Consider the following 12,133-nt stretch of genomic DNA (forward strand, 5'->3'; position numbering starts at 1 on the left):
AAAATTATGTAGGTTCTAAAATGGCTCCCACAGATTGGAAGGTAGCAAATGGACCCCCGCTATTTAAGAAGGGAGGAAGAGAGAAAATGGTGCAGTATATACCCATGGGCCTGGCATGAGTAGTCAAGAAAATAGGCATGGAAAAATGGGAATGAATGGGGTCTATGTGGATCTCTGAAAGGGAACATTTGATGAGTCTGAGGCTTAAACTAGCAGAACAGATGAGGGTGAGTCACTATTAAATAAAATTAGAGCTCATGTTATTGGGAGTAGTATACTGGAATGAATTTCAGATTGGCTGATGGATAGAAAACAGAATGAGGATTCATCGGCCATTTTTGTGTTGGGAGGGACTAGTGGGATGACACAAGGAATGGTGATGGAATCCCAGTTTTATTTTTCAGTGATTTAGATGAGCAAACCAAATGTAATGTATCCAGATTTACTTATGATACAAAAATAGGCAGCAGTGGGAATATAAGGAGGATGCAGAGACTTTTGGGGATATAGATGGGCTTAATAAATGGGTGAGGGCATTTACTTTTGTAGAAAAGTGGTGTTTCCTTTTAAATGGTAAGAGTTGAAAATGTGTTCAGAGGGACCTGAGTGTCCATGTCGTGTTTGCTCCAGTTACGTAGGGGTCTGATGAGACTACATCAGAAATACTGTGCACAGATCTGGCACTCTACCCAAGGAAGACTGTACTTGGGATGGATGGAGTGCAGCAAAGATTCACCAAATTAATTAAATGGGATTGCAGGCTTGTTGAATGAGGGGATATTCAGCAGACTTGGCCTATACCTAAGTTTAAGATTTCTTTATTAGTCACATGTACATCGAAACACACAGTGAAATGCATCTTTGCATAGAATGTTCTGGGGGCAGCCGCGCTTCTGGCACCAGCATAGCATGCCCACAACTTCCAAACCAGTTTGACTTTGGAATGTGGGAGGAAACTGGAGCACCCAGAGGAAACCCACGCAGACATGGGGAGAACGTACAAAAATGAGAAGGGATCTCATTGGAATTCTCTACCCAAGAGAACTGTGTAGCTCAATCACTGATTTTGTCATGATGTTATAGATTTTTCGGCACAGCTTTGTGGGCCGAAGGGCCTGAATTGTGCTGTAGGTTTTTCTATGTTGAGGGAATCAAGGGTATTTGTAAAAGTGGTGCTGAAGTAAAAGATCAGCCGTAAACTCTTCGGTGGAGTAGGCACAAGGGGCAGAATGGTTTATTCCTGCTTCCATTTATGTCCCACGCAGCTTACCAAGTATTGCTGTAAGACATGGCAAATAACTTCTAACAACGTGCTCTGCTAGGAGCTCATTTTACTTTCTCCATTAAAGATATTTTAGGAGCTTGTGAGATGAATTCAGCATTCAACCCTCCATATTTTTCCAAAGTCAGCTGTTTTATCTCTTTGATGCAAAATATCTGGCAAGCAGTTGAAGCCAGGTAGGATGAGCCCCAGAAATTTTGGGCATAGAATTCTACACATTTCCTGAGTGAAGACTGAAAGGTCAAGACTTTCCTGGTTTACCCACTTCAATTCCTTAAAACAATGTGTAAGAAACCTCTGGCAAATTTCCTTTTCAACAGTGTTTGGGGAAAAGTTGTGATCGATACCTGTAATATGTTCTCTGTATTCTGAATTGTATACTGTGTCAGCTCAGGGCAAGTACTTCTAGTGTTCTTAACATTTATATTCTTTAAAAAAAGGTTTGTGTGTTTTATATCGTTTACCAGAATTCTCTTTTTTTTAAATGGTCATGGTCCCACTTTTATTATACATTTACATATGAATTTTGAAAAGCCTTTTTCCTATTATGTTGACTCCCCCTTATCCTCCTAAGTCTCCACCTTTTGTTTCCTTTCTGTGATCTTAATTTATTTCTGTGCTATATTCCCTGTACACATACTACTGCAAATCCATTCACGTCATGTCGTCACCAGAGGTCAGTATTGCAGTCTTAGAAAATTCTGATGCTCTTTACAACTCTTAATTAAATCCTAATTAAGTTTTGCTTTTTCTTGTTGATTGTCTTTGTATGCCTTGTATTTTCATCTCTACTGTGAACCAACTAGGTGGAGAAAAAGAAACCACAGAAATAGGAACATATTTTGCTTAGTAAGGTTGAATTCTATCTATTTGTTATCCTCTCCCTTGCTATATTTCATGTCCCTCCCAATTATTATGCTGAAATTTGAATATTCTACAATATTGCCAATAGTTGAGTTCAAATTGACAGATTATTATTAACTCATACTGGGTAGACTGAATAGAAATGCCTCCAAAGCAGTGAAAGAGCCCTAATCAAAGTCAGCAGTGCCATTCTCTACGAATTCACACATTTTGAAGTATAGCTCCTCAACTATTGACAGCTTCTGCTTTGGCTGATGTCACCCTGTCTCTCCTCCATTCTTCCATATGTATACCTCTTCACTATATCTCCAATCATCAGCATCTTTATCAACTGCACCTGATCATACCAACCTTTGACCTCTTGGAAACTCCTGATAATTTCTGCCTCCCAAGTCCTGCATTCCCTTAAACACCCTCACAAGCTTGTCCTTGACTCCTCTTGTCCCTTGGCATAATCACCCAAAAAATGTGCAGTCTTGTTTCACATAGAGGTTGCTGAACTCTAGTTCTGTCCCCTGCTTTGACCTCTCCATCACCTGTCTGTATCCATTCTAGAATTCAAATTTAAAGTCAAGTTTATTGTCATATGCACAAGTACACGTATACACAGGTGCAGTGAAAAACTTACTTGCAGCAGCATCACAGGCACGTACCATCATATAAGCAACATTCACAAGAAAAATATAAATTAAACAATTTTTACAAGAAAGAACACATTTCTGAATTGATTTGTAGAGATATGAGAATGCAGATGCTGGAACCTGGAGCAAAAAGCAAACTGCTGGAGGAAATCTGTGGGTGAAGTATCATCTGTGGAGGCAAAGGGATGGTCTATGTTTTGAGTCTGGACATGAACTTTCATCTGACACTTTTCCTCCACAGATTCTGCATGACCTTTTGAGTTCTCCAGCAGTTTGTGTTTTGCTGGAAGTCACTTAATTTTCCTCCAGACTAAATATTTTGGCTCCTGTCACCAACTCTGTTTCTTCCTTATTTCACAGGTAGAGCTATGATATTCAGGCTTCATTTTCATTCCATCCTAAATGTTGTTATACACTAATTTGGAAAATCATCTTCTTCTGTCTCAGTGCCTGCCCTAGACAAAAGACCATCAAAACATGTTAGTATGTATTTGCACCCAGATTCCCATTCTACTCTCAATAAACTTCAGCTCATCCAAAAGGTTTACTGCCCATAACTGGTGCATTCACCATGTGCCAACTGGTCCTCCAATGCCTCCAAATTATCTGTATTTAAAACCCATTAAAAGCCACACATCTCTAGGAAAGGATAATGGGTTCTTTCCTTTATCTCCGTTCCCCAGGGTTTCCTGTTCCTCTGATTTGTGCATTTCCATTAGTTTTCCACATTATTGGCAGCTAGGCTATGGGCAACCTTGGCCCCATATGTTAATACTTAAAAATCCTCCACTTTTGTTTGTGCAAGTTAGTTATCTACCTGAATATATCTCAGTTAGCAAGTAAAAGTGTTTCTCTACATTAATAATACTATGTGGCTGAAGGGTTCTTGTTGCCTTTTTACAGAAAATTCTTCAAGCAGCTGAAACCTAGCATATTGCTCTGTTAACGTTTTTATGTATTCTATTCCCAGATTACTTTACATTTTGGTTCAACAAATGTTTCCCAGACAAGATCAGGAGGAACATCTACTCCTCTAGCTACCACCACAGTGACGACATCTTCGGCTTTAGGGTTCCAATCGGCCCAGAAACTGGTAATGATTTAAGTGAAACTGGATTATACATTTTCTTGATCACTGGTGCAAAGCAACAGAACCAAATCATCAGCTTATTTTTCATTCCATTTGATGACTTTCCTGGATTTTATTATAAAATGAACAACTGATTTACCTCCTGGTTTCCCACCTTGCTTCTCAGTATTTCTCTCTCCAGTCTTGAGCACTTTGCCAACTGAATTCTTTTAATGCTAAAGGCATAATTATCTCAAATGTACAGCTGTCCAATTAATAGAACATAGAACAGTACAGCATTGGACAGGCCATTTGGCCCACAATGTTGTGCCGATCTTGATGCCAATTTATACTAAATGTCCTCCTGTGTATCATCGATATCCCTCCATTCTCTTCATATTCATGTGTATATCTAAAAGCCTCTTAACCTCCAGCAAACTGCCTGCTTCCACTACTACCCCGGTAACCCATTCCAAGCACCTACCACTCTCTGCATTTTCTTAAAAAAAAGACTTGCCTCTCCTGTCACCATTGAACTCCCCACTCTCCACCACCCCCCCACCCCAACCTTAAAAGCACGTCCTCTGGTGTTTGACATTTCTACCCTGGGGAACAGATTCTGACTGTCTATCCTATCTATGCCTCTCATAATTTTAAAAACCTCTATCAGGTCTCCCCTCAGCCTCCAACGCTTCAGGGAGAACAACCCAAGTTTGTCCAACCTTTCCTTTATAGCTTATACTCTCTGGTCCAGGCAGCATCCTGGTAAATCTCTTCTGCATCCTTTCTACAGTCTCCACATCCTTCTTATAATGGGGCTACCAGAACTGCACACATCACTCCAGGTGTGATCTGTCTAAAGTTTTGTATAGCTGCAGCATGACTTCCTTACTCTTTTACTCAAAGCACCTACCAATGAAGGCAAGCATGCCATTTGCCACCTTCACCCCCTTATCCATTTGCATAGCCACTTTCAGTGAACTATGGACTTGGACCCCAAGATCCCTCTGTACTTCAACGCTTTTAAGGGGCCTACCATTAACTGCATACTATCTCCTTTCGTTTGACCTCCCAGAGTGCAACGCCTCACACTTGCCTGGATTAAACTCCATCTGCCACTTCTCTGCCCATATCTAGAACTGATCTATATCCGGCTGTATTCTTTGATGGTCCTTTACACTGTCCACGACTCCACTAATCTTGGTGTCAGCAAACCTGCTAATCCACCCATCTACAATTTTATCCAAATCATAGATATATATCGCAAACAACAGAGGGCCCTGCACTGATCCTTGTGGAACACCACTGGTCATGGACCTGCAGCCAGAATAACAGCCTTTCACACCTTCTGTCTTCTATGGGCAAGCCAGTTATGAATCCAAATTTGTAATTCACCCTGGATCCCATGTATCTTTATCTTCTGAATCAACCTACCGTGAGGGACTTTATCAAATGCTGTACTAAAGTCCACGTAGATAGCGTCCATTGCCTTGCCCTCCATCAAGCACCTTTGCCACCTCCTCAAAACTCAGTCAAGTTTGTAAGACATGACCTGCCCTGCACCTAACCATGCTGACTGTCCCAAAGCAGGCCATACCTTGCCAAATGCACATAAATCCTGTTGCTAAATATCCGCTCCAATAGCTTCACTACCACTGATGTGAGGCTGACTGGCCTATAAATTCCCTGGATTATCCCCAATTCCCTTCTTGAACAAAGGCACAACGTTTGCTGCTACTCCAATCCTCTGGGACCTCACTGTGCTAATCTGTGCTCACACAGGTTTCCTCCCATTCTGTCCACTTTGAAATACCTTTCTAGTCCCTCTTTTGTTTAATTCCCATTTTAAAGCATTTACACTGTTATCCCTATTCATGGGATTGATTAGAATACATTCTAATCAGTTAAACATTTCCATGTAGGATTTGTTAATGTATTTATAGTCCCAAGTTTGAGATTCTCCATAAGTATAATTAATATTTCCACATACAGTATATTAGGGAGGGAACATTGAGTTCATTTTCTCTTTTCCAAAGAAGTCTCTTTTCTGATAGCTGTAATCTCTCTGTTCTGATACCATCCCTGGAAAGTTCTTTTACAATTTTACCAGTGGCTTTTTGACCAGTTTTATACAATGAAGACAGAAAATCTGGTCAGGTTGCAGTTAAAGAACTGTGCAGATTTTTAATGTTTAACATAACTTTGCTACTTTTGAATGCTGGGGCGTACTCCAGTATGGTAGCTACCATCCATGTCACTTTCAATGTCCATTTTTGTTTTAAATGAGCTTTTGCTTCCATCAGTCAATAATAACCATGAACTTTGATCTTTGATAGTCATAGCACAGAAACAAGCCCTTTGGCCCACCACATCCATACCAACCTTTTTGCCCATATACACTAATCCCATTTGCTGCATTAGGTCCATATCCTTCTATGCCTTATTTAAGCATCTGTCTAAGTGTCTCTTCAATGTAGTGATTGTATCCGAGTCCTCCACCACCTCTGGCAGTGTGTTCCAGATATAATAAAATAAGACCTTCCTCTCAAATCCCCTTTTAAAATTCCTCCCTCTCTCCTCACTCTTGATTTAGATACTTCTACTATGGGGGGGGGGGGGGGGCGCGGGTGGTGTGGTCAAAAATATTCTGTCTACCATATCTATGCTTCTTAAAAATTTATATATCAAGTCACCATACAATCTCCTTCATTCTTATTCAGTCCATCCCCTTAATTAACGTCCTCCAATTCAAGCAACATCCTGGTGAATCTCCTCTCCTCTCTCCAGTGCAACCACATCCTTCCTGTTGTACGGTGACCAGAACTTCACACAATACTACAAATGCAGCCAAATGAGTGTGTTGTAAAGTTGCAGCGTAATGTCCCAAATTTATATTCATGCCCTGACTGACCTATGAAGGTACAAATGCCATCCTATCTACACGTGTTGTCACTTTCAGGGAACTATGGACTTGAACCCCAAGGTTCCTCTGTTCATCAACATTCTTTAATGCCTTACTATGTCCTACTCCTCTTTGACTTCCCAATATGCATTATTTCGCATTTGTCAGGATTAAATTTCATCTGCTAATGCCCAGCCCAACTTTCCATCTGATCTATAACCTGCTATAGCCTTGGATGTCATCCTCACTATCCAAAACACCACCGACTTGCGTGTCATCTGCATCACGGCTTGGTACGGCAACTGCTTTGCCCAGGACTGCAAGAAACTGCAGAGAGTTGTGGACACAGCCCAATGCATCACGGAAGCCAGCCTCCCCTCCATGGACTCTGTCTATACCTCTCGCTGCCTTGGTGAAGCAGGCAGCATAATCAAAGACTCCACCTATCTGGGTCATTCTTTCTTCTCTCCTCTTCCATCAGGCAGAAGATACAGGAGCCTGAGGGCACATACCACCAGGCTCAAGGACAGCTTCTATCCCACGGTGATAAGACTATTGAATGGTTCCCTTATACGATGAGATGGACTCTTGACCTCACAATCTACCTTGTTTGACCTTGCACCTTATTGTCTACCTGCAATGCACTGTGTAATGAATTGATCTGTATGAACGGTATGCAAGACAAGTTTTTCACTGTACCTCGGTACAAGTGACAATAATAAACCAATGCCAATACTAATCATTCCTCCTACATTTACGTCCAAGTTGTTAATATACATCGCAAACAACATGGGTCCCAGCACTGATCCCTATGATACACCACTGGTCAGAGATTCCCAATCAGAAAAGCATCCTTCACCATTACTCTCTCTGCCTCTCATCAATAAGCCAATTTTGGGTTTGGTTAGCCAGCTCGCCTTGGAACCCATGTGCCTTAACTTTCTGTACCAACCTACCACGTGGGATCTTGTCAAATGCCTGTCAAAATTGCTGTTTCCCTGTTTCTTTTTATGGTGTAGGAGAAGATGACGAGTTTATGCCAAGTCCAAGCATTCCCATTTAGTGCCATAACCCTACTTCATTCCCTGTAACTTATTCTTACTCAGGTACTCATCAACTCTCCTGATTCTCCTGCCATCCGCTTACACTAGAGGTAATTTACAGCAGTCACTTAACCACCAACCATCTTTGAGATGTGGGTAGAAACTGGAGTATCTGAAGGAAACTCTTGCAGTTTCAGGGAGAGCATACAAATTCTACACAAACAGCACCTGGGTTGCTGGAGCTATGCATCAGCAGCACTATTGCTGCATTACCATTTCTTGCATTTTGAGAGCCTGTTTATTTTGAGGAGAACCAACTGTGCTTTCCTAGAACATAGTACAACACAGGAACAGGCCTTTGGGGCCACAATGTCTGTGCTGAACACTATGCTGAATTAAACTAAACCTCTTCTGCCTGTACATGACCCATATCCCGCCATTCCCCGCATACTTATGTGTCTATATAACAGCCTCTTAAATACCACTGTCATATCTGCTTCCACCCCTACCCCTGGCAGCCCATAATTCCAGCCACCTACCATTCTGCACCATTCTGCATTTTTTTTAAAAACTTGCCCTGCACATCTCCTTTTAAACTTTCCCCCTCTCACCTTCAATGCATGTCCTCTAGTACTTGACATTTCTACCCTGGGGAAAAGATTCTGACTGTCCTCCCTATCTTTGCCTCTCATAATTTTATAAACCTCTGTCAGGTTTCCCTTCAGCCTCCACTCCCGAGTAAACAACCCAAGTTTGTCCAACCTCTAATCCAGGCAGCATCCTGGTAAAAACCTTTCTGCACCCTTTCCAAAGCCTCCACATCCATCATGTTGTGGGGCAACCAGAATTGCACACAGTACTCCATGTGCGGCCTAACCAAAGTTTTATATGGCTGCAACGTGACTTCCTTATTCTTGTATTCATTGCCCTGACCAATGAAGGCATGCATGCCATACACCTTCTTCACCACCTTATCCACTTGCATAGACACTTTCAGTGAACTATGGACTTGGACCCCAAGATCCCTCTGTACATCAGTGCTGTTAAGGGTCCTGCCATTAACTGTATACTTTCCCCTTGCATTAGACCTCCCCTCACACTTGCTCAGATTAAACTCCATCTGTCATTTCTCTGCCCATATCGGTAACTGATCTAAATTCTGCTGTATTATTTGATAACCCTCTATACTGTCCATAACTCCGATCTTTGTGTCATCTGCAAACTTACTAACCAACCTACATTTTCATCCAAGTTATTTATATATATCACACACAACAGAGGCCCCAGGATCAGCCAACTATGAGGGACCTTGTCAAATGCCTTACTAAAATCCATGTAGACAACATTCACTGCCCTACCCTCATCAATTACCTTCTTCAACTCCTCAAAAAAAAAACTCAATCAAGGTGGGAAGACATGACCCGCCTGCACAAAGCCAAACTGACTGTCCCTAATCAGGCCATGTTTTTCCAAATGCACGCAAGTCCTATCCCTAAGAGTCCTCTTGAATAGAGTCCCTATGACTGATGTGAGACTAACTGGCCTATAACTTTCTGGATTATCTCTATTTCCCTTCTTGAACAAAGGAACAACATTGGCTACTCTCCAGCCAGTCCTCTGGGACCTCACCAACTGCTAGAGAGGCTACAAAGATCTTCTTCAAGGCCCCAACAGTCTCCTCTCTTGCCTCTTTCAAAAACCTGCAATGTATCTCATCAGGCCCTGGAGACATCCACCTTGATGCTCTTCAAAAGACCCAGCACCACCACCACCTTGATCTCAAAGTGCCCCAGCACATTAGCACGCCCCACACTTACCTCCCTATCCTCTGTCCTTCACCTTGGTGAATACCAATCCAGAGTATTCATTTAGTACCTCACCCACATCCTTTTGACCCCAAGCATAAATTCCCTCTGTTATCTTTGAGTGGTCCTACCCTTTCCCTAGTTATCCTCTTTTTAAATACAAGTACAAAATTCCTGGGGATTCTCTTCAATCGTAGTTCCCAAAGACATTTCATGGCCCCGTTGGGCCTTCCTAATCCCCTGCTTGATTTCTTCCTTGCTGTCTTTATATTTCTCTTTCCTTACTAGTTCATATCTTGCGATCTTAATTGAAAGCAATCTTTTTAGGGTCTAGGCCCTTAGACCAGTTGAATTTAAAATTGACCAGGGAACCAATTCAGCAGCTTGTGAGATGGAATGGCCAGTTAAGCTGTGCATTGGGGCATTAATGCATAGAAACAAGTTGCTCCCCGCGTACATGTCCATGCCACACTAATGTTGCCTGTAAATCAGATAAGTTTGTCGTGTAGGTAAAGACAGATGTAGATTGCAATAGAATACTCAGGCTAGGGAAGTGGGAGAAAATCACAATCTCTATTCAGTAGCCCTTGTGGATCCTAATGAAGACCCTGGACCACTTATGACATACTTGTGTTACATAGCCTTCATTGTTCTTTGTGAGAGCTTGGATGGTCAATGATCACCATCATAAAATGATATTGCATGGAAGGAGACTTTTCAGCCCAACACGCTATGCCAGAAGCGTAGTTACCAAAGGAAATTCCAAGAGATAAACAGGGAAAAATTAGTTTAAAAAGTCAGCACTTCAACTTGTTCATACTCTGAATAGAGTAGCTGTGTGACGTTTAGTTATTTTTACTTTGAAGCTGACTTTTCTTTTCCATGTTTAGCCTGTGACTAAATGTGCAAGTTCTGCACAGCAAAAAACTGGGAAAACCATAGTGGCGCGTCTCACAGGGCAACCTGACCCATCCCCACGAGGGTTTAAAGGTGGATCCAGCCAGGGAGTGTCTCCTCCAATGACTACGATCTGTGTGGAAAGGCATCATCCTGTTACACAGGTAATAATGTAAAAGTAACTACTTCAGATGCTGTGAAATTAAACATCTACTTCAATTATTTTTCTCCATTAGATTTGTTCTACATCAATAAAACTCAGCCATTTTGTCCAGGCGACTTGATGCAATGCATATTATTTTAGAGGGATTGACTATGTTGCTTTTGAATCTATCACCTGTTGAAATGGCTTATTATGCACACATGGTCTTTCCACAAAATCCTCCAGAGTTGGGGTACTAATAGCACCCAGGATGAGAATGGAAAAGCACGGGGAATTTTGGGTATGTTTCCTCTAAAGAAAAATCCAATGTGTTAGGGATTTTATTTATTAAAATTATAAAAGCATACAGAAGATAATTCAGCCCAGTATGATTGTACAAACTCTTTGAAATTGCAGCCTTGCTTCAGCTGTTATCCCCTTTTTATCCATAATCTTTAAAGTTCCTCAGTCGAACAACTTTCAAACTCAACTTTTCACATAGATCATTCATGTTCCTAGTAAGAAAACATTTTCTTTATCTTCTGTGAACTTTTGCCAGTGAATTTTTTTTTAAATCCGTGACCTCACTTATGGAGAGACTTCTCATTTTAAAAACTTTAATTCCACAGATGCCACAAAGAGAGGCATAAGTTGGGCTCATGCAAGTGGCCATAGCGATATCTTTGACCTGGTGGAGTTTGTTTTTATTTCCGACCTACTTGGGGGCACTCTTCCTTTCTTTTTCTCTGGTATTTGAATGTATCCGAGCTGCTTCCTTCACTCGTGCAAAGCTCATATTTTATTACTTTTGCTGCCAGCTTCCACCCTGCTGTCACTTTCACAATGTCCATCTCTAACTCTTCCCTCCCTTTCTGAATCTATCTGGGTCTCTGTCTCCACCTTGAGGGATAGGCTAGTGACAAATATCAATTATAAGCCTACATTCTCCAAATTCTCCCATTTCCATCATATTTGCAATGATGAGACTATACAGGTGTCTCCTGATGTGTCTTCCTTCCTGAACCATGGCTTCCCCTCCACCATAATTAAAGGCACTCAATTACACTTCTATTTCCTGCTCATCCACTCTCCTCTGGGACAGGAAGTGTACCACCCCCCACCCCCCCCCCCCACCCAAATGGAGCCTTCGCCCTCATCTTTTCCATTTTCTGTACTTCTGCTTTCACCCTGCCTCCCGACAGACTGAATAGGGATATAATTCCTGCACAAGAGACTGCAGATGCTGGAATCTGGAGCAAACAAGATGCTGGAGGAACTCAGTAGGTCAGGCAGCATCTATGGAGGGAAATAGTTGATGTTTCTGGTCGAGATCCTTCATCTGGCCTGGAAGATAGAGGGGAGATGGCCAGTGTAAAAAAAAAAGGGTGAAGAGAAAGGGTGGAGCAAGAGCCAGCAAGCGATTTGTTTTGTTTGGGGGGGAGGATCCAGGTGAGGATGGGTGATAGGCAGATGGAGGAGGAGAGGAGA

The 12,133-nt window shown here is 41.9% G+C and overlaps 2 protein-coding genes across 2 annotated transcripts in view; one reads left to right on the forward strand and one right to left on the reverse strand.

The window, feature by feature from the left end:
* Positions 1–12,133, forward strand: part of poc5 (POC5 centriolar protein homolog (Chlamydomonas)) — an 84,884-nt gene that overhangs the window by 68,477 nt on the left and 4,274 nt on the right. Inside the window, 2 exon segments of the mRNA XM_052019736.1 lie at positions 3,758–3,880; positions 10,497–10,667. Coding sequence (XP_051875696.1) covers positions 3,758–3,880; positions 10,497–10,667 — 294 coding nt within the window.
* Positions 3,008–12,133, reverse strand: part of LOC127572456 (ankyrin repeat and death domain-containing protein 1A-like) — a 77,420-nt gene continuing 68,294 nt past the window's right edge. The window contains exon 15 of the mRNA XM_052019739.1: positions 3,008–3,242. Coding sequence (XP_051875699.1) covers positions 3,196–3,242 — 47 coding nt within the window. The 3' untranslated portion in view covers positions 3,008–3,195. The remainder of the gene's footprint in view (positions 3,243–12,133) is intronic.

This window comes from Pristis pectinata, chromosome 7, assembly GCF_009764475.1.
Source record: "Pristis pectinata isolate sPriPec2 chromosome 7, sPriPec2.1.pri, whole genome shotgun sequence".
Classification (NCBI taxonomy): Eukaryota; Metazoa; Chordata; class Chondrichthyes; order Rhinopristiformes; family Pristidae; genus Pristis; species Pristis pectinata.